Source organism: Pipistrellus hanaki (genome assembly GCF_964339955.1).
Source record: "Pipistrellus hanaki genome assembly, chromosome: X".
Lineage (NCBI taxonomy): Eukaryota > Metazoa > Chordata > Mammalia > Chiroptera > Vespertilionidae > Pipistrellus > Pipistrellus hanaki.
In genome coordinates this window covers 52,408,478-52,432,877 of record NC_140524.1, presented here as the reverse complement: position 1 = coordinate 52,432,877, position 24,400 = coordinate 52,408,478, and the positions used below count along the sequence as shown (strand labels likewise).

At 38.5% G+C, this 24,400-nt stretch overlaps 1 protein-coding gene across 2 annotated transcripts in view; it reads right to left on the bottom strand.

The window, feature by feature from the left end:
• Window positions 1–24,400, bottom strand: part of PRRG1 (proline rich and Gla domain 1) — a 211,276-nt gene that overhangs the window by 122,529 nt on the left and 64,347 nt on the right. The window contains exon 1 of one of the 2 annotated variants that reach the window (XM_084870519.1): window positions 3,297–3,509. The exons of the other annotated variant lie outside the window; for it this stretch is intronic. Within the exon in view, the coding sequence (XP_084726645.1) occupies window positions 3,297–3,354 (58 nt within the window). The 5' untranslated portion in view covers window positions 3,355–3,509. Of the gene's footprint in view, window positions 1–3,296; window positions 3,510–24,400 lie in introns of those variants that run through there. 2 annotated transcript variants of the gene reach the window in all.

Sequence of the window (24,400 nt, the reverse complement as noted above, 5' to 3'; positions counted from 1 at the left end):
TCACTCTGCTTTACCCACCAGCCACGCACACCAGCCAATCAGAGTGAGTATGCAAATAAACCCAACCAAGATGGCTACAGCCACAGAGAACATGAGGGAGGCTTTGGTTTCCCAGGTAAAAGAAAAAGCCAAGCTTTCCTCCTGCCCTAGTGGGCCTAAGCCTCCACTCAAGGCTACAAAGTTTCAATTATAGAAGGTAAACAAATCCAAACAGAAATGGCTGCTGGCCATGGAGCAAACAGGAGGCTTAGCTCTGCTCCAGGCTACAAAGTTTCAATTGTAGAAGGTAAATCATTTCCAGATACCAGGGCCTCTGCTTGGGTTGCCAGGGGGCATGGCTGACCTGAAAACCACCATAGGCCCCTTGCCCAGGCTACCCCATGCCCCAAGGGAACTCCCACCCTGATCCAGGACACTCTTCAGGGCAAACCAGCTGGCCCCCACCCATGTACCAGGCCTCTATCCTATTTAATAAAAGAGTAATATGCAGATTACCCATCACTCCAACACACAATAGCTGCCCCCATGTGGTCAATCATCCTGCTCCTATGTGCACACAAGATGAGCACTACAAGATGGCCAGCAGGGTAGGGCAGTTGGGAGGCACCAGGCCTGCAAGGGGGGGGGGGCAGTTGAGAGGGACCAGGCCTGCAAGGAAGGATAGTTGGAGGCAATCAACCCTGCAGGGGAGAGCAATTAGGGGTGACCAGGCCAGCAGAAGAGTGAAGTTGGGGGCAAACAGGTTGGCAGGGGAGCAGTTAGATATCAATCAGGTTGGTATGGGAGTGGTTAGGGAGAGATAAGGCTGGCAGGCATAAGCGGTTAGGGGTAATGAGGAAGGCAGGCAGGTGAGCAGTTGTGAGCCAGCAGTTCTGGATTGATCCCTTGAGAGGTCCCAGATTGGAAAGCATGCAAGCTGGGCTGAGGGACCCGCCCCCCCCCCATGCACGAATTTTGTGCACCGGGCCTCTAGTAAACTTATATATAAGTGCATTAAATGTTCCAATCAAAGCACACTGAGTGGCTGTATGGGTAAGAAAACCTGGCCCATATATATGCTGTCTACAACAGACCTACCTCAGAACAAAGGGTATGGAATAATATTTTTTAGGAAAATTGAAATGATAAAAAATTGGGGTAGCAATACTTGTACCTGACAAATTAGAATGAACTCCATAACAAGTGATAAGGAAGGCCACTTCATAATACTAAAGGGATCAATATAACAAGAGGATATAAATCTGGTAAACATATATATGCACCCAATACAGGAGCACCCAAATACATTAAAACAAGCAAACAAAAAAAACTTCTGAAAGATATCAAGAGAGAGATCAACAGCAATATATTCATAGTAGGTAACTTTATTACCCCATTTACATTACTGGATAAATCTTCTAAACAAAAACTGAACAAAGAAACAGCAATCCTAAATGATTCACTAGAACAGGTGGAATTAGTTGACATCTTCAGAATATTTCACACAAAAGCTACACAATATACATTCTTCTCAAGTATTCATGGGACATTGTCAAAGACAGGCCGCATAATAGGACACCAGCAAAGTCTGTTCAGATTTAAGAAGATTGAAATCATATAAAGCATCTTCTTGGAATACAATGACATAATATTAGAAATCAACTACAATGAAAACAAATAAATTCAAACACTTGAGAACTAAATAGCATGTTATTAAACAACTAGAGGCCCAGTGCACAATTTTATGCAGTAGGGTCCCTCAGCCTGGCCTGCAGGATTGGGCCAAAACCTTTTCTCCAAATCCCCTGAGGTGTCCCAGATTGTGAGAGGGAATCGGCCAGGTATATGATCAGAGCAAGGGAGGGACATGGGAGGTTGGACAATCCGGGACGGACCACAGGAAAGCTCCAGGATATGTCCAGCCCATCTCATTCAGTTCTGATCGGATTTGTCCCAGCATCAAGCTAATCTACCAGTCAGAGCATCTGCCTCCTGTTAGTCAGTGCACGCCATAGCAAGCAGTGGAGCAGCCATAGCATATCATTAGCATGTTACACTTTGATTGGTTGAATTGATTACTGAACAACTGGACACTTAGCATATTAGGCTTTTATTATATAGGATGATTGGGTTACCAAGGAGATCAAAGAAGAAATTAAAAACATCCTGGAAACAAATGACAATGTAAACATGCCAATTCAAAATCTATGGGATACAGTGAAAGTAATCCAGAGATGGGGGTTCATAGCATTACAGGCCTACCTCAAGAAACAGGAAAAAATGGTGAGAAATTATCTAACTACAACTTAAAGAAATAAAATGAGAGCAACAGGAAATTTCCAGAATGAGTAGAAGAAAGGAAATAATAAAAATCAGAACTCAAATAAATTACATAGAGATAAAAAAAAATAAAATAAAATAAAATAAAATAAGAGCTGGTTCTTTGAAAAGGAGGCTCACCAAGAAGCAAAGACAGAGGAACCATATTAAAAAAAAATCAGAAATGAAAGAGGTGAAGTAACAACTGACCCCACATAAATAGAAAAGATTGTAAAAAAAAAATAAAAAAAAATAAAAAAAAATAATAAAATAAACAACTCTATTACAATAAACTCATCAACCTAGAAGAAATGGACATATTCTTATGCCACAGTCTTTTTACAGCAAGGGTTCAGGAATCTGAAGAAGGACTGAGCATACATGATTACTAGTTAAAAAATATAAATCTGAAAGGCATTTTGGGGGAGCTAGATGGAAACTTAGTTCTAGTGACTAAGCTCTCCAAATCTTTGGACCCACGGCTTTTTATTAACACATTTCCCTTTAGCAAAGCAGATATACATATCAAAGGTAAGGTTTGGTAAACAAAGGATTATTAGGTTAGGGGAATTGCCCTCAGCTGTTTGGCAGCAGGTAATAATATGCAGATCTTCATCCCTGCTGAAAATGTGCATCAGCCTTCTGATGAACTTGTTGCATTTATTACACTAACTACTGTTCTTAGCCTCAAGCATATCCCCCTTTTTGATTTAATAAATTTAATAAGAATGTCTACCATCTGCAGAGCTCGTGTCCTTTTGAGATTTTTAAATTCAATTGAAAGGATTGAATTATTTCATGTCCTTTTAAATTGCAGCCATGCATCAAAGTGATCAGTCTGAAGTAAGCTCCTTTCTGGGCCAACTGCTTTCCAAGCAATGTCCAACATTTTTTTTTATGGGTTCCCTTCTCAATCACTGTCCCCTGTGACCTGACAGCAATGATATTTCAGTTCTGGATGATTGACAAATGATGAGCAATGGCAATGCAGGTCCGACCTTCTTTGGCTTGGTCTAGGGCAACCTGCAGTGACACACAGCTGATGACTGCTAGCATGGCAAAGCATCTTCGCCATTCCCCATCTCTAGACAGTTTCTCCTCAGTCTCATCAGCATGTTGCTTGGGGCCACTGCTATCTGTGGTTGGAGCAGTCTGGCCAGTTCATCTCTTGGATCCATTGGTGCAGGAATCCACACAGGCTTGGAGGAATTTTCTGGAAATATACAAGCATATCCTTGACCAAAGGTTAATAAAGGAATCCTTCTATATACTAGACTCCATATCTTTTCATTCTGCCAAACCATTTTCCTTTAGCTTATTCTGACACCATGGGTGTCTTGCCATTAGCACTACAAGTGAAAAAAAATTTTAAGTAAAATATTTAAGTAATTAAGGCTTTATATAATTTACTTACAGGATATTTCTCCACTATGCCCCCATTTTTGTTTTAAATAATATCAAGAGTCTTTTGAAAATCTTGCAATGCAGCATTGATAGCTTTTAATTAAATTATTTGTAAAGAAGTATGACTGGTCTGAATTCCTTGCATGGTAATCAGCTTTTACTATGAGATGAACTATCAGTGAAAAATAGTTAATGCTCCAGGAATAGATTCCTGCCTAGTAAAACTAAATTCCTCTGAATACTATATTCACTTTTTTTAATTTGCTAATTTAAATTAATCTGAAATAAGGCTTATTTTCTAACTTTATTTGTCTTTGGCTATGGATAGTAATGACACTATTTGAAAATCTATCAGTCTTTGAGTACAAGCTTTGTTAGGGAGGAAAAATGCAAATTATTTACTTTTCATTCTTAAAGCCTAATACATTGACTTTTAATTATAGTATGGCTTTTCATAAATTTGAAGGAAACCTCCCTTTATTTCCTCCCAGGATATAAACTTCTAGGCCATATTTAAAATTTTCCTTTTTAAAACTTTTTTTTCTTTTAAACCAAAAAACATACTTGGTTGCTTTAAGATGCTGGCTAATGCTACCTTCCCTATATTTGAAGTGACTCTCTTTTTATTTATGGTGACTTTATTAATTATCAGATTTAAGGCTTAAATAATAACCTTCAGCTCACCCTGTAAATATTAGCAGAAGAGATTTAAAATTTTTTAAATTTCTCCTTTTTATTAAGCTTAAAATTTGCTTTTAAACAGCATACTTTTTTGGCTAGTGCTCATTTGCATACACAGAGGGGTTATGGGAATTTTTACCTTGGCCTTTGTTAAAGCCAATTGTTTATAAAAACATTGGCTTCTCATTTAACTAAAATTATATGAGACCTTGATTATATTATGAAAACCTAATTCATTAAGTAATTAAAGTTGGCATATTTATTGAAAAAGCAAAGCAAGAAAACTCATGTCTGATCTATAAAGTAGAGATGTTGCCCTACCCTCCAGCCCTTTCAAAAGACAGGCCACCTGAGGGCTCCTGTTTGCTTTTGTTTTTAAAATTCAACTGCTGAAGAAATATTCAATAACTATGCCTTGTCCTCTCTTAGAGGTTAAAATCTTTATAACATTTAAAATATATGTATATAAATAAATATATTTATTAATTTTTATTTGATAAAACTCTCCATGTGATTTTAAGTATATTAGATTAATCTCATTCAATTTAAAAATATTTTTTAAGAAGACAGAATAGGTCCTTGAATGACTCCAGGACCCTTGGACTGTTCCAAAGTAATCTCTAGGTTAAGGTCTTGAAATTTAACTTGGAAAGATCATCGTGTGTGTGTGTGTGTGTGTGTGTGTGTGTGTGTGTGTGTGTATCCCAAAGATTATATTATATACTATTTTAATTATTCTAAAAGGTACTAATTAAATTTAAACTGGTATTTATATTAAATATTTGGTTGAGACCACAGAATTATTCCTCTTTTTTAATTAGACCATATAAAATACAATAATTATTTTCTCAAAAATAAATTTCTATACTTTATCACAACGATATAATTTCTCCCAACTTAATTTGAACTTTAAGCTCTTAGAAGCCTTAATTTTTTTAAAATATATTTTATTGATATTTTTTTACAGAGAGGAAGGGAGAGAGATAGAGAACTAGAAACATCGATGAGAGAGAAACATGGATCAGCTGCCTCTTGCACACCCCCTACCGGGGATGTGCCTGCAACCAACGTACATGCCCTTGACCGGAATCGAACCTGGGACCTTTCAGTCCGCAGACCGAAGCTCTACCTCTGAGCCAAACCGGTATTGGCTATTTTATAATTTTTAATTTTTTTATTGATTATGGTATCACATAATTGTCCTCATCACCCATTCACACCCTAAACCCCTCCCCAGGTATGCCCCACCCCCCTGTTGTCTGTGACCACTGGTTAGGCTATATACATGCATACAAGTCCTTTGGTTGATCTCTCCCCCTTCCCCCCACCCTCCCCTACCTTCCCTCTGAGGTTTGAGAGTCTGATCAATGCTTCCCTGTCTCTGGGTCTGTTTTTGTTCATCAGTTTATGTTGCTCATTATTTCCCTTAGATGCGTGATGAGACCAGCCATAATGGTTATGCTGAGAGGCAAATGAATCAGTCTGTAGTGAGTTTCTTTCTGGGCCAATAGTTCTTTTGAGTCCCAATTTCAATGTCAAACAGTTCCTTATGTGTAGATGTCAGCATTGATATTTCAGTTCTAGATGGTGGACAAATGATGGTGATGCAGGTTGAACTGTCTCTGGTTTTGTCCTGGGCATCCTTCAGCAATGCAAGAAGCCTTAAATTTTAGGTGGCAAGTTAAATACTTAGCATTTCTTAGATTAGTAATCCCTTCACATTTTTAAGAATATATTTCAAATAAAATTCAAGACATATTTAATTAATAGATTCAAATCTATTCTCTAGATTTTTCATCTGAGGCAAACTCAGATTAACATTTGAGTATTTTGTCATTTCAAAATACCTAGATATTTAATAAATTGTTATTATTTAATTTAGGAAACTCCAAAGTTCCAAGTTGCCATGGGCTCTGGAAAACCATGTTTCTGGCTGGCAAAAGGAGTGGAAAGCCAGGAAACAAGTATGTAGATATTTAAATGTAAAACCACCACATTCTTTCTGTTCGGGGAAATGCAACCAGCCCCCTCCTTCAACAAGGAACAAGTCCCCACTATTAATATATCTATAATTATAACTGAAAAGCTTTACTACAAATTCTTTTTTTTTAATATACTTTATTGATTTTTTTACAGAGAGGAAGAGAGAGAGAGTTAGAAAATTCGATGAGAGAATCATCTATCAGCCGCCTCTTGCACACCCCCTACTGGGGATGTGCCCACAACCAAGGGACATGCCCTTGACCAGAATCGAACCTGGGACCTTTCAGTCCGCAGGCTGATGCTCTATCCACCGAGCCAAACTGGTTTCAGCTACTACAAATTCTTTATTTTAGCTATATCTATCTATTTATGTTCAACAATTTTGAGATTCTAAAGCCAATTATTATCCAAGGCATTTTCTTTGGCAAATTATGTAACTGAGATAATTTACTGATTTTCAGCAGTCTTAAGGTTAACTTTGGAATGTGGTTCATTATTATTCAAAAACCGCCTTCTATTATGGAAAGAATAATCTTGTTGCTTAGAACAGCCTGTATTTTTTTTCCTTGGGTCATTTTTGTCATCTTTCTTTTGAAAACACACACACACACACACACACACACACACACACACACACACACACAGTCTTAGGGTTTATTCTACATCATCCATAAAGAGATTGAGCTTAGCCCAAAACCTGTCCAAAATTGGACAGAGCACTCTTTTGTTCTAAGCTAGCTTTCTCTTCTTTCGAGTACAGAAATCCCAAATGCATTCCTAAATTCTGCCAAATTTTTAAATGATGGACCAGGAAAAAACATGGTGTGAATGAGACTTTTTAATAGCACTCTCAGGCGGGGTTATCCATTTTAGAGGATGACCACCTATCTCTCCTCCCCCCAGCCCCCACACCAATCCTTCTTGCTTTGGGGAAATTCAGTAACTGGTCTGGCTGCCCAGGTGGTTTCTTTTCTTATTAAACTAAAGGCATGCTTAATAGACACATTAAACTAAACAAAAATGACAGATCAACAAACATATAGACAAGACTTAATAAGTCAGTTCTTTTCATGAATCTATTCCTATTCTGATCTGGATAGCATTCACTGGCTGTTAAAGTTATTTTAGCTAAAATCTGCCTGCCCAAGGCATCCTATGGTAATTTTTTAAACAAAGTATCAGAGTCTCCCTGTGTGAGAGCTGATGGCTCTACCCTCTCTATCGGCCTAGACTTTCCACAAAAAAGGCAGAGGATGTGGTTGATTTTTGATCCCCAATATGAATTAGGCATTTTGCAATTTGAATAAGACCCCACATAGTTAAATATTGTAAATATGGCAATGGCACATTTCAATATCTTTGTCTTTTAACAGAAATCTTCCCCATTTTGGCCTGGCTTGAAAAAGACACCCTTGATCTCTTTGGATCATAAATTTCAAAGCTGGTATGAGATTTACGTGCTCATACTCCCCAAGGAATTTTTGGTGAACCCCTCCTTTACCAGTGATCCCCACCTTTACCAATGGTCCTCTTCCTTCACTCAGGTGAATAATCTTATACTGCAGATGTCCCTTGTTGAGGTACTATAAATGCTAGGGTCTTTCTGCAGCAAGGGTTCAGAAATCTGGATAAGGGCTGAGCATAAATGAATAATAGACAAGAAATATAAATTTGGAAGGCATTTGCGGGGAGCCAGACAGAAACTTGGAGCTAGTGACTAAGCTCTCTGAAAGTCTGAAGGTCGAATGCCTGGACCCAAGGCTTTTTATTAATACATTTTGCCCCTTAGCAAAGCAGATACACATATCAAAGGAAAGGTTTGGTAAACAATAAAGGATTATCATGTTAGGGGAATTGCCTTCAGCTGTTTGGCAGCAGGTAATAATATGCAGATCTTCATCCCTGCTGAAAATGTCCATTAGCCTTCTGGTGAACTACTCTCATTTATTATGCTAACTACTGTCCTTAGCCTCCAGCATTCCTAGAAAAATATGACCTTCCAAAACTCAATAAGGAAGAAACAAAACATCTGAATAGGACTATAACTATGGAATAGGCCAATAACTATGGAGCAAATTAAAGCAGTAATAAAATAAAAATAAAAAACTTGGTTCAGATGGCTTCACAGACTATTTTAACCAAAAATTCAAAGAAGAAGCAAAACCTTGCCTCCTCAGACTTTTCCAAAAAGTTCAAGTGGAGGGAATACTTCCGAGCTCATTCTATGAAGCCAGAATTACCCTAAACCCAAAACCAGTTAAAGACACACAAAGAAGGAGAATTAGAGGCCAATATCACTGATGAACACAGATGCTAAAATCCTCAACAAAATTGTACCAAATATGATGAGTATTACATTAGAAAGATCATATACCATGACCAAGTGGGATTTATTCTGGAGATGCAAAGATGGTACAACATATGAAAATCAGTAAGCAATATACCACATAAACAAATGGAGAGACAAAAACAAAACAAAACACATAATCATATCAATTGATGTAGAAAATGCATTTGACAAAATCCAACACATTTCTTGATAAAAACTCTTATCAAAGTTGGGATAGAAAAATCATACCTCAACATAATAAAAGCCTTATAAGACAAACTTTCAGCCAACATCATACTCAATGAGCAAAAACTAAAACTATTTCCCCTAAGAACAGAAACAAGACAGGAATGCCCACTTTCACCACTCCTGTTCAACATAGTTCTGGAGTGCTGGCCATAGCGATCAGACAACAGGGAGAAAAAAAAGAAGGCATCCAAATGGGAAAAGAAGTAGTAAAACTGTCATTAATGGCAAATGTCATGATATTGTACATGGAAAACCCTAAAGCACATGTGTCAAACACAAGACCCGCGGGCCAAATCCAGCCGGCCAGGCCTTGCAATGTGGCCCACACCGCGCTGTCATCACTGCACTCCGCTGTCAGTTTATGACATTGTCAGTTTATGACTGTTCAGTAAACCATTTGGCCCGCGATTTAGGCTGGATTTTAGATTTTGGCCCCTTCTCTGATTGAGTTCGACACCCCTACCCTAAAGACTCCATCAGAAAATGACTGGACTTAATAAGTGATTTTGGCAATGTAGCATGATACTATTATACATTAACACCCAGAAATCTATGGCTTTTATACACCAGTAATTAACTCAGATATAGAGAAACAAAAAATCCCATTTACCATTGCAACAAAAAAATTAAGATACGTAGGGATAAACTTAACTAAGAATGTTAAAGTTCTGTACTCAGAAAACTACAGGATGTTGAAAAAAAGAGATATAGAAACACACAAACAAATGGAAAAATATACTGTGTTTATGGATTGGTAGAGTCAACTTCTTTAAAATATCCATACTACCCAAAGCCATCTATAGATTCAATAAAATCTCCATTAAAATACCAATGTCATATTTCAAGGAACTAGAGTAAATACTCTAAAATTAATACGGAATTAAAAAAAGAGCCTTAATAGCTGCAGCAATATTGAGAAAGAAGAACAAAGTTGGAGGGAATCACAATACTAGATATCAAGCTATATTACAAAGCTACTGTTCTCAAAACTGCCTGGTACTGGCATAAGAACAGACACAAAGATCAAAGGAATAGAACAGAGAACCCAGAAATTGACCCAAACCATTATGCTCAGTTAAAATGTGACAAAAGAGGTAACAGCATACAACGGAGTCAAGACTGTCTCTTCAATAAATGGTGTGGGTATAATTGGACAGATACAAGCCAAAAAATGAATGGTGTTGGTATAATTAGAACACCAACTTACACCATACAAAAAAATAAACTCAAAATGGATATAGAACTTAATGTTAGATGGGAAACCATAAAAATCTTAGAAGAATCCATAGGCAGAAAAATATTAGACAAATGTCATAGTAATATGTTTATGGATACAGCTCCTATGGCAATGGAAACTAAGGAGAAATAAAACAAATGGGACTACATCAAAATAGAAATCTTCTGCACAGCAGAAGAAACCATTAATAAAACACCAAGAAAATCCAGGGCAAGAAAAAAACATATTTGCCAATGTTATATCTGATTAGAGTGTAATCTCCAAAATTTAGAGGGAACTCATACATATTAACAAAAGGAAGATAAACACTGCAAATAAAAAATGGGCAAAGGACATAGACACTTTTTAAAAGTGGACATACAGAAGGCCAAGAGACACATGAAAACATGCTCAAAGTCACTAATCATCTGAAGGATGCAAATCAAAACGACAACGAGGTACCATCTCACACCTGTCAGAATGGCTATCATCAACAAATCAACAAATGACAAGTGCTGATGAGAATGGGGAGGAAAAAGAACCCTCATGCACTGCTGGTGGGAATGCAGACTAGTGCAGCCACTGTGGAAAACAGTTTGGAGTTTCCTTAAAAATTAACAATGGAACTCCCATTTGACCCAGTAATCCCAGTTCTAGGAATATATCCCAAGAAATCAGAAACACCAATCAGAAAGGATATATGCACCCCTGTGTTCATAGCAGCACAATTTACAATAGCTAAGATTTGGAAATAGCCTAAGTGCCCATCAGCAGATGAGTGGATTAAATGACTGTGGTACATCTATACAATGCAGTACTGCACTGCTGTAAAAAAAAAAAGAACTCTTACAATCCGCAGCAGCATGGATGAACATGGAGAGCATTATGCTATGTGAAACAAGCCAGTTAGTGAAGCGTAAATATCACATGATCTCACTCATTTCTGGAATATAATCAAAACATAAACTGATGAACAAAAGTAGATCCAGAGACATAGAAGCATGAAGCAGACTGTCAAACCTCAGAGGGAAAGCAGGAGAAGGAGGTAAGAGATCAACCAAAAGACTTATATGCATACATATAAGCATAACCAATGGACACAGACACTAGGCAATTGAGGGCATTTGATAGGGGGTGGGAATGGCTGGGGTGAGGTCAATGGGAGGCATGAAGGAGACATATGTAATACTATGAATAATAAAGAATTTTTTAAAAATCTCTGCCCTAATGAAAGCTACAATCAAAATTGGGGGGAAAGCAGTAGTATATGTATACAATGAATGTTTAACCTATGTAAACAAGCAAATGTTTGCTATGTTAAACTGTGATCAATAGTGGTAATACCAGGAAGGAAAAAAATAAGTCAGGAAAGGAGGACAAGAATTATTTAAATGATAATTGCATAGTAAGGCAAGCACTTTTATAAATACCGTGTTTCCCCAAAAATAAGACATCCTCCGAAAATAAGACCTAGCGCATGGAAAGATAAGACATCCCCTGAAAATAAGACCTAGCGCAACTTTGGGAGAAAAAATTAATATAAGACACTGTCTTATTTTTGGGGAAACTGGGTACTTGCCTTTTAATAGTTTATTAATGACACATCTGTTGGTATATATTAGGAACCAACAAACTCTTTCTGTAATGGGCCAGAGAGTACATATTTTAAGCTTTCTAAGCCATGGGTCTTTGTCACAACTACTCAACAGCAGCCACATAAATGAATTTGTGAGTGCTTTCATTCTAATAAAACTTTATGGATACTGAAATTGAAATTGTATATAATTTTCAACTGTCATGAAATTTTCTTTTAAATTGTTTTTAACCATTTAAAAATGCAAAAACAATTCTCAGTTCATGGGCTATACAAAAAAAAAAAAAAAAAAGGCAGCAAGACATTATATGCCAGTTTCTGGAGTACACAATGAAATGACTTACTGACTTTTCATAAATCAACAGTCAAAAGAAATATAAGTAAGCCTAGGATACATATTAGTGAAACATAAAGATCCAGCACTATCAATAATAACAGCTAGAATGCTCTCTAATAACTTAGACTCTAAGTCTTAGAGATATTAATTTCATATAGTAGTGGAACTTATCATTCAAGTACACAGTAAAATATTAAAGACAATGGTGAATCTAAATAAATCATGCTACAACTACAGAAGTACCTCTGTGCTCTGTGAATGAAAAGAACTCATTACAAATAATCTAGATGGCCTATAAAATGACTTGGTGAAGTCAGCTATATTCCCTAACAGAAATATATTGTTTCATCTATAGTGATGTTTCAATTATCACTTCCATCCCAATAAAACACAAAACTATATATACAGCCTTGATATTTTCCCTAATTTTCACAGTTCCAAATGTCTGAGAAATCTACACCTGGATATTGTACCACTACCTGAAACATCACAGATCTAAAAACAAATATTTTCTACATTACATATATAACGTAGTGTCCCCTCCAAATTTCATAATTATATTAATTACATCTTCATTGTAACACTCAACCCAAGTGTTGAGGGATGATATTTTTAAATGTTTACAGTTTTACTTCTTCCAATAGTTCAATTTTCTACGCTGCCTTCTTTCTTTACTCTTTACCTACCACTTCTCCAAAATGTAGCTAAGCCATTCTGTGCTCATTGGTCCAAATGAAAGATAAGCTTGGGTCTGACAAAGAGAGAGGGAAAAAAAAGCTGTTCTAACTTTGCCATCCAAGGACTGGGGGAAAACAAGAGGTCTTCTAGCAGAGACAATATGATAGAAGAAAATAATGAGAGGAATGGTTCCACCTTCAATCCCATTCAGTCATTCCTCCTCCCCAGGCTAGAAAGGCTTCCTTGGATTAAAGGGAAGAGAAAAGTCAGTGAGATCTAGGATAGAAGGACCATACCTGAAGGGACCAAGTAAATTCAAAATGATGTGTCATTTTTAGTGAGGAACATTGCTTGAATGCTCAGGAATCCCTTAGGCATGAGTTTAGCATCAGCAGACTTTAAGAGTAAGCACATGGACAGAACCTTTCTTGGTAGTCCATAGTGAAGGTTTCTCTTGGACAGTAGTCGTTCCTTGTAGATGATCTCACTGCTAGGAAGCCAATCCAAGCCTGAAGCTTTACCAGGTCCCCATCTAATTTGCTCCATGTAAACAGCCCTCTTTTCATCTTCCCTAGACCATAAGCACTGAAGGACAATAAAGACCTGAACACTCGATGAAAGTAATGGTGCTGGAGATGCAAGATGGCTGCCGACAGGATGGAAGCCTGGAAGATAGTGTGTGAGTGAGAGAATGAAAGGAGAATGTGTATGTGTGGGGAGTGGTTGAATGTGTGAGTGAGGGACAGCTATATTCCAAGGGACTGTTGGGGACTGGCGGACTTGGCTCCCCAGGTTGGGCAGCATTTACTGCTACTGAAATCTCTACTAGAGAGGCCAGCTCTGCCACAGAGACTGCACCAACTTGAAGCGGAGAGTGGCTGTACACAATGAAATGACTTACTGATTTTTCATAAATCAACAGTCAAAAGAAATATAAGTAAGCCTAGGATACATACTAGTGAAACATAAAGATCCAGCACTATCAATAATAACAGCTAAAAAACTCTCTAATAACTTTAGAGATATTAATTTCATATGGTAGTGGAACTTATTCAAGTACACAGTAAAATATTAAAGACAATGGTGAATCTAAATAAAGAAGCCCAGATTAGAACCACATAGTCATATCAATTGATGCAGAAAAACCATTTGACAAAATCAAACACCCTTTCTTAATAAAAACTCTCAGCAAAGTTGGAATAGAAGGATCATACCTCAACATAATAAAAGCCTTATATGACAAACCTACAGCCAAATTCATACTCACTGTGCAAAAATTAAACACTTTTCCTCTAAGAACAGGAACAAGAGAGGGATGTCCACTTTCACCACTCCTGTTCCATGTAGTACTGGAAGAGCTAGCCATACTGATAAGAAAAGAAGAAATTAAAGGCATCCATATTGGAAAAGAAGAAGTAAAACTGTCCTAATTCACAAATGATATGATACTATACATAGAAAACCCCAAAGACTCCACCAAAAAACTATTAGACCTAATAAATGAATTTGGTAATGTAGTAGGATACAAAATTAATGCCCAGAAATCTATGGCATTTTTATACACCAATAAAGAACTCACAGAAAGAGGAAAAAAAATCATATTTTACCATTGCACCAAAAAATTTAAGATACCTAGGAATAAACTTAACTAAAGATGTGAAAGACCTGTACTCAGAAAACTACAGAACATTGAAAAAAGAGATAGAGGAATACATAAACAAATGGAAGATCATAGCATGTTCATGGATTGGTAGAATCAACATCATAAAAAGGCCCATACCACTCAAAGCAATCTACAGATTCAATTCAATCCCCATTAAAATACCAACAACATATTTCAAAGATCTAAAACAAACTCTCCCAAAATTCATCTGGAATAAAAAAAAAAAGACCTGAATAGCCACAGCAATCCTGAGAAAGAAGAACAAAGTTGGAGGGATCACAATAGCAGATATCAAGCTATATTACAAAGCCACTGTTCTCAACACTGCATGGTATTGGCACAAGAACAGACATATAGACCAATGGAACAGAACAGAGAACCCAGAAATTGACCCAAGCGCTTAAGCTCAATTAATATTTGTAAAAGGAGGCAAGAGCATACAATGGAGTCAAAACAGTCTCTTTAAAAAATGGTGCTGGGAAATTTGGAAGATACATGCAAAAAAAATGAAACTAGGTCACCAACTTACACCATACACAAAAACAAACTCAAAATAGCTAAAAGACTTGAATGTAAGACGGGAAACCATAAAAATCTTAGCGGAATCCACAGGCAGCAAAACCTCAGACATATGCTGATGCAATACTGTCACCGATACAGCTCCTAGGACAATAGGAGAAAATAACCAAATGCAACAGCATAGGTGGAACTGGAGAGTATTATATTAAGTGAAATAAGCCAGTTGGAGAAAGATAAATATCACATGATCCCACTCATATGTGGGATATAATGATCAGCATAATTTGGTGAACAAGAATAGATCCAGAGACAAATGACAGGTGAGGGAGGTTAGAGAGCATCCAAAGGACTTATATGCATGCATATTAGTATAACCAATGGACACAGACACTGGGGCAGTGGGGGCCTGCCCAGGGTGGAAATGAGTCAGGGGAGGGGTCAATTGGGGGAAATGGAGGCATATGTAAAACTTTAGACAATAAAAACAAAAGTGATGGTGATGAAGGCAAGCCCTCTACTAGAATTAGAAAGATGAGGAAAGGGGAGATAGGCACTAATGAACACTACCCTGATTTCTTACACCACAGATGAGTTTTACATATTTTTTACCTTTATACAAATGGACTCATAGTGTATAATCTTGAACCTGACTTCTGCATCTCAACTTCATGTTTGTGAACTTTATCTATATTGTATGTGATTGTAGTACATTCATTCCCAATATTGACTGTGATTAGATATACACTGAGTGGTCAGATTATTATGATCTCTGAATGCATAATTATCTGGCCACTCAAAAGAGGCTCGGTGCATGAATTCGTGCATGGGTGGGGGTCTGGCCAGCCTGGCAAGGGGGAGGAGACATGGGCAGTTGGCTGGCCTGCCTGCTGGTCAAACTCCTGGTTGAGGGGACAATTTGCATATTAGCCTTTTATTATATAGGATATACAGTGAGTGGCCAGATTCTTATGCATTCAGTGATCATAATAATCTGGCCACTCAGTGTACATTCCCATATATTTATTCTTTCTACTACTGATGGACATTTGAATTGTTTTCACACACCCATTATGTGGGTTTATGCACCCTTAGTAAAACCTACTCACTCTTCCTTTGCTGTATCTGTAATACCCGATCCCAGTCTTTCCATAGTCACTGCTACAAAATTTAATCATATTTCTTCAATTGGATAGTCAGTTTCATAAGGAATAGCTATTGTACATGTATAATCTTTACTATCATAGTGATCAATAACAACTTTCAATGTAGAAATAAATGCAAGTGCCACTCTGACATCTTGACTTAAAAGGCTTGAGATTTTTTTTTAAATAATCCTATTTTAGGTATCTCTCAGAATATGAAATGTCTCTAAAATATTATCTAAATAAAAAGAGCCTAGTGTTTAAAACATACCTTTCCTCAACTTAAGCAAGGGGCTCAGAAGGAAGTGATACAGAAGTAAGAGTGAAAAGAAGTATGTGCTGGTAGAATACTAAAATACAGGGCTCTATCAAATCATAGGTTTAATATCATCAGGAGAGGGGACCTAAGCTTTTAGCATAAAAACCCAGGAGAATAACAACAGCAAACAATAACATGGAGCTTTATTATGCATATTACTTATATGTTAATTCCTTTAATCTTTGCAATTTTATAATGAGTTAGGTATAGGACTATCATAAGGAATTTGATGCAGAGTAGTTAAGCAATTTGTTCAAGATCCTACAGTTTGTAAAGTGACAGAGCTAAGATTCTAACCCAGGCCACATGGCTTTCATATTCTTGACTGGAGTAGAGTGGAGGTGGATACTTATTTTTCCAAATTGGGTAAGAGTTCTACAATTTAAACAAAAATTAGATTAAGCTATCAGTATATGTAAGTACAGATTTTAAAGATAGTTTATATGTGTAAATAAAGCTTTTCAGAGAGAAACCAAGATGGCGGCATAGAGTAGACACCTGAATGTAGCCTACCACAACAGTTTTGAATTTAGAACTGGAAAACAGGGGAAACATCACCCTGAAGCACCAGACGGCTGGCTGAGAGGAGGCTCTACCATCTGGGAAGGAGAGAGAAGGCATGCTTAGCCTCAGGAATTGTGAAGGTGCGGTGAACTGTGCACGTGAAAGGGCTGCCGCCCGAGTTAGCTGTTGGCTTACTCCAGGTGCGCAGAGAGGGCGGACAGCTAATGCGTCGCTGGCTTCCTTGTTTGGGAGGAAAACAGAAGCACCCTATTGCTCTGATAGACGGCCCCAGTCAGGGAGAGGCCAGACTGTCAGGCAGTGGGCAGAGATCTCTCGGAGGTGTGTGAAGCCAGCGACCATTACTGCATGGCTCAAAAACTGGACTCTCGTAGGGAGGGGCTGATGGGAAACCAGAGCTTGTTTACACCACCCCGAGACTCTGCCCCATCCAAGTGGAGCACAGAAGCCCTCCCAGAGGCTGGCTTTCTTCTTCGCTGCTAATAGGACTTTCCTAGGGAGGGACTGACAGGAATCCAAAGCTTGTCTGTGCCTATACCAAAGAGGAGTGTGCGCGCCTGCAACCAATCTTGCGGGACTCATCAAAGCTTGTCTGAGCCACCCCGAGACTCTACCCCATCCAAGCAGAGTACAGAAGCCCTCCTAGCTGAGACACTGCTGATCCTCACAGCCAATTGGCTTGGAGAGCAATGCTTCCCAGTGATACCAACAACAAGCAAGGCTTAACAACAATACTGCACACACAGCCCACAAAGGGCTACACCAAGACTGTCCACCTAAGGAAACTGGAAAGGCTGTGCTACTAGGCTCTACCAGAACACATCGCACACAAAGCTATTCCATCAAATCAGGGAAACAGCTAAAATGCAGAGAAGAGGCAGGACACAAAGGAAGGAGATGGAGGAAAGTAAAACAATAGACATTGAGTTCAAAACTACAGTTATAAGGTTTTTCAAGAATTTCTTAAAAAACGCCGATAAAATAAACGAGACCTATGGCAATATGAAAAGGGATCAATTAGAAATAAAAAGGGATCAATGAGAAATAAAGAAAACATTGTTTGAAATAAAAAATATTATACAGGGTCCTAAAAACAGTCTGGAAGATCACAAGAATCAAGACAAATATTTGGAACACAAAGAGCCAGAGGACACTCCTCCGCAGAAGTAAGAAGATAAGAGAACCCAGAAAGTTGAATAGTGTAAGAAACCTCTGGGACAATTTCAAGCGAACCAACACAGAATTATGGGGGTCCTAGAAGAGAGAGAGCAAGATACCAAAAGCATATTGGAATAAATAGTGACAGAAAGTTTCCCCCACCTGGTGAAAGAAATAGACATACAAGTCCAGGAAGCACACAGAACCCCAAACAAAAGGAATCCAAAGAGGACCACACCAAGACAAATCATAATTAAAATTCCAAGAGCAAAAGACAAAGAGAGAATATTAAAAGTAGCAACAGAAAAGCAGATAGTTACCTATAAAGGAGTACCCATACGATTGTCTGCTGATTTCTCAATAGAAAACATGCAGGCGAGACGGGAATGGCAAGAAATATTCAAGGTGAATATTTCTAAGTACAGCCAAAAATACTCTATCCAGCAAAGCTATCACTCAGAATTGAAGGCCAGATAAAGAGCTTCACAAATAAAAAAAAAAAAGCTAAAGGAGTTCATCACCGTCAAACCAGAATTACATGAATTGCTGAAGGGGGTTCTTTAGGAAGAGGAAGAAAATAAAGATAAAAATTATGAACAACAAATATCTAACTATCATCAAGTGAATCTAAAAACCAAGGGAATTAAAAAATCTGATGAATGCCGGGACCGGTTTGGCTCAATGGATAGAGCGTCGGCTTGGGGACTGAAAGGTCCCGGGTTCGATTCCGGTCAAGGGCATGTACCTTGGTTGCGGGCATATCCCCAGTAGGGGGTGTGCAAGAGGCAGCTGATCGATGACTCTCTCTCATCGATGTTTCTGACTCTCTATCTCTCTCCCTTCCTCTCTGTACAAAATCAATAAAATATATTTTTTTTAAAAATCTGATGAACAATATTAACTGGTGAATATAATAGAATCAGGGGTATGGAAGGGGAGTGAACTGACGATTCTTAGGGAAAAGGGGAGTGGGGGTGTGGGAAGAGACTGAACATAAACTATGCACCTAGGGATGAGGACAATGGGCAGAAGGTGAGAAGGTGGGGTGGGAACCTGGTGGAGGGGAGCAATTGGGGGGGGAGGGCGGGGGAGAGGAACATTTGTAATAATCTGAATAATAAAGATTTATTTAAAAATAAATAAATAAAGCTTTTCAGCCATTAACAATGATGAAAGGAAGTATTATAATAAAGGGAATAGAGGTCTAGTGCATGGAATTCATGCACAGGTAGAGTCTCTAGGCCTGGCTGGTGATCAGGGCTGATCAGGGCCTTTTGGCTGCTGGCCATGCCTTTCTTCATTCCGCACCATCCCCTGGTGGTCAGCACACGTCTTAGTGAGTGATAGAACTCCCAGTCTCTTAGTCGAACTCCCAAGGGGACACTCTGCATATTAGCCTTTTATATCCTATATAATAAAGAGGCAATATGCAAATTGACTCTCACACCCTCACACAAGATGGCCACTTCCATGTGGTCAAAGATGATGACCCCCATGTGGTCAAAGATGGCTACCACAAGATGGCCAGCAGGAGACGATAGTTTTGGGTGATCAGGCCAGCAGGGGAGGGCAGTTAGGGGTGACCAGGCCAGCAGGGGGGGCAGTTAGGGGCGACCAGGCCAGCAGGGGGGGCAGTTGGGGGAAACCAGGCTGGCAAGAGAGGGTAGTTGTGGGGAGGACCAGCCAGCAGGGAAGGGAAGTTGGGGGTGTCCAGGTCAGCAGGGGAGGGCAGTTAATGGCAACCATGCTGGCAGGGGAGGGCAGTTAGGAGCGATTGGCCCAGCAGGAGAGGGCAGTTAGGGGCCACCAGGTCAGCAGAGGAGGGCAGTTGGGGTGACCAGGCTGGCAGGGGAGGGCAGTTGGGGGTTACCAGGCTAGCAGGGGAGGGCAGTTGTGGGCAATTGGGTCAGAAGGGGAAAGCAGTTGAGGGTAATCAGGTCGATAGGGGAGCAGTTAGGTGTAGATCAGACTGGCAGGGGAGTGGTTAGGTGTTGATCAGGCTGGCAGGCAGGTGAGCAGTTGGGGGCCAGCAGTCCCAGATTGTGAGAGGGATATCCGACTGCTGGTTTAGGGATAGGACCTAAACCTGAAGTTGAACATCCTCTGAGGGGTCCCAGATTGGAGAGGGTGCAGGCTGGGATGAGGGACACCTTCCCCCCCATGCATGAAATTCATGCACCAGGCCTCTAGTATATCGATAGGCGGAAACATTTTGGAGTGATAGATTACTTGTTATCTTAATTGAGATGACAATTTCATGGGTACACATGTACATAAAAATCTATCCAATTGTATATTTTAAATATATGCATGCATGTCAATAGTGTGTCAACTATACCTAAATAAAGCTACATGAAAATAGCATAAAATAGATAAAAACACATATAAACACACACACACCATATATATATATATATATATATATATATATATATATATATATATAGTCTGTGGGCTTTGTTTTTTTAGCTTTCACTGAGGCTTCTGTCAACAGGTAGGTGACTGAGCCACCTTGTAGCAAATTCTCCAGTCCCCTTCAAGCCTTCACGTAACTTCATGCTTTAGAGATATTTTGGTAACAACCTCATGAGAGACCCTGAGCCAAAACCACCCACCTTAGCTACTCCTGGATTGCTGACTCTCAGAAACTATGCAAGATAAATGTTTCTTATTTTAAGCTGCTACCGTGTTTCCCCGAAAATAAGACATCCTCCAAAAATAAGACCTAGTGCATGGAAAGATAAGACATCCCCTGAAAATAAGATCTAGCGCAACTTTGGGAGAAAAAATTAATATAAGACACTGTCTTATTTTCAGGGAAACAGGGTAATTTTATGGGTAAGTTGTTATGTAGGAGGAGAAAGATAATTCAGCATTTATTACACTTTTATATATAATATTAAAATATAGCATACATATACAAAGTGAGCACACCCATGTAAAAAGTACCCACATCAGGACAAAGAACAGAACAATACTAGCACCCCAGAATCCTCCCTTGTGACCCTTGTTTATTTACTGCCTAACAACAAGGGTAGCCACTAGCCTGATTTCTTAAAGCATATATGGGTTTTGTTTTGTGTTTTTTTTTTAACTTTATACAAGTGGAATCATAATATATATTCATTTGAATATAGCTTCTTTTGTTCAATATCATGTTTATAAGGTTAATCCAAATTTTTACATGTAGTTATAGTTCATTCATTCTCAATACTGGTTCCATGTTGAGTATATAAACCCATTAATGAACTTGTTTTATTACTGATGCATATTTGTGTTGTCTCAAGTTAGGTTTACTATAGTATTGTGAAAATTCTTGTATGTGCCATTTTATGAACCTATAAACCTTATTTTTGTTGTGTATGTGCCTAGAATGAATTACTGGATTATAGGCATGCCTGTAGTATTCAGCTCTACTAATTATTTGAAAAATCCTTCTCCAATTTGGTTGCATGAATATACCATCTGAGCAGCTATATAGAGGAGATCCAATTGCTCCACATTCTTGCAGACTCTTGGTATTGTCTTTTTAATCTTTGCTATTTGGTGGGTGGTAGTGGTATTGCATTGTACATTTTACTGATTTTTGTATGTTAATTGGCCATTTGGCCATCTTTTGTGACGTTCCTGTTTCAACCCTTTGTTCATTTAAGCAAATATTACTTTTATTATTTTAAAGCAATTTTACTTTTTATAAATTAATAGGATCTCTCTGGTACTGTGAAAATAGTACCTTACAGTGTTTCCCAAAGTGTGGTATGCGTACCCCCAAGGGTACAAGAAGAGTTTGGTGGGGGTACGTGTTGCACCGGAGTTGGTGGGGATATGCACTGCACCATGCTTAGCTGTGCCTAATTCTACGTTCTCATGAGTACGAGGGGTACTCAGTGTTACGAAAATTATAGAAGGGATACACATATGTCAAAAGTTTGGGAAACACTGCACCAGAACAGAGTTATGAAAAAGAAAAAGAAAGATAGTACTAATAACAGGAATATGGTTAGATGCCTATTCTAAATCTAGAATGGTGTTGAGAAGAGAAACAAGAAAAACAGCACGTCAAAAAGAACCCTCAACTTAAAAATGAGAAAAAGGACAAGGTGGCTTCAGGAAAAGAAAGGTGGCTGCCAAAATGAAGGCAGACTGCAAGACAGTGTGTGAGTGAGAAAACAAAGGGAGAGTGTATGGTCACACAGGGAGTGTTTCTTGGTGAGTTGAAGAACAGCTATACTCCAGGAGACTGGGGGGACTGCTGGATGCGGCTTCCATGACCAGTCAGCCCCACTGCTGCTGGGTTCCCTCCCTGAGTAACCAGCTTGGACATGGAAACCACACCATCTTGAACGGGAAAGTGGATGTTGTCTGGAACCTGAAAAGCCCGGAGAATCTACAACTGTGCCACCCACCGAACAGCTGAGAAGCCCAGAACATCGGTCCCCAATTGGTGCAAACATGCGGAATCAGAGGAGCTCTACACTCCACCACAAAAAAAGTCAGATTTTGCCTGGGATAAGTTGAGGTCTGTGGTCTGCAGCACACTGCGGGCTGAAGGGCCATGGGAAATCTGCACCTAGAAAAATCTGTGGCTGTTGGGGCTGGCGTGATCCATGAATGTGCAAGGGGATCTTCATAGCAGCTAACAGAAGGGAACTCTAAAAAGCAACCCATTTTGTTCTGAGTGCAAAAGGACAGCCTAAACATTTTAAAAGTGGCCAGCTGATTAGACCCAAGGGGGAAAAAAATACTGCACAGACTTGCGTGCAGCCCCAGAGTTCGCACACTTACTCTGGCTCTTTGTTGCTATTGTTTTTTGTCCTCTTTAAATCCTTGCTTCTGATTACTAAGTCCAAAACATAGGATCACCCAATTGGGGATACTCTAAGAGACTGCAGGGGACAGTTGTTTTTCTGGAGCCTGGGGATCAGAGAGGGGAATAACCATGAGAGAACCAGCTCTGGGGCAACCCACTCCCCCAAACCGGTATTGACTGCCACAGGGAAAATAAATCTAAGCAATACCTAGAAAGGACCTATAAACCCAGAAGTCAATCCAGAAACATTGCTACCCAATGGTTGAATCACAAATTGACTCTTATGTAAACAACAAATAAAGGAATACAAGAAATTAAGACACACTGCTTGCTTAAAAATCAGGACTGCCTTACAACACTAAGGAAGTGTGGAATGCAGGGAACTTCAATACTGTCCTAACTAGGAAACAGGTGTGCCAAACAGAACAGTAGAAGTGAATGATCTTCACTACTGCATTTTTTTTTTTCATCTTTTACTTAAGAAACGATTTTTTTCCTTTTTTTTCACTTGATATTATTTTTTTAATTATTACATTTTTATTATCAATCAGTATTATTACTACTACTATTTTACTTTTTTAAGTGTCATTTTATTTTTTCTTTATTTTACTTTGGGATTGGTGTTCTACATTCTATTTTCATCTTTTCTTTAGCATCATTTTATTCTATATCAAATTTACCTTCATGCCATCACTCTCTTCCTAAATTTTCCTCTTTTGTTGTCCTGTTTCTCTTACCATTTACCTGCTTTAGATTTTCCCTGTTCCTTCTTTTTACTCCCTCTTAAAATTACACCCTACTTATATATTTAACTTTAAACCCCCTGCTCCATGTCCATAAACATCTCTCTCTGCTCTGACTTCACTATCCAAAATTTTTTCTCTCTCTGTCCTTTTGTTGGTGTTTGCTTGATTGTTGATTATATAGATTTCTTATGCTTGTTTTTGAGATGGTTTTGCTTATTCTTTTTGATTTTTTGATTGCTTGTTTTGTTTTTGTTTGTTTTTTGCTTCTGTTTTCCCTCATCTCACTTAATATTAGTTGTTTTTTTTAGATTGTATTCATCTTCAGGTACTCGGTGCTGGCATTTGTTGGGATTAGTGACTGTTCTATTGCAGGTTTCTCCGCACATATATAGTTTGTTCCCTTCTTCTTTCTTATCATCTTTCATTTCTCTATTACAGTGTTTCCCAAACTTTTCTCATGATGAGAATCACCTGGTGGAGTTGTTAAAATACAGATTCCTGAATTCCAACTAAGAAGTGCTAAACTAGAATTTTTGGGAACATATAGGTAAAATGTATACTTAACTTAGTGCTCTAAGACAGAGCACTAAGTTAAGTATACAATCTGTATTTTAACAACTCCACCAAGTGATTCTCATCATGAGAGAAGTTTGGGAAACACTGCTCTATTACATTTTATTTCTTTTCCCAATTTCATTTTTTCACTCATTTTTTTCTTACTTCCCCCCCCCTCTTCTTTTTTCTCTCCTATC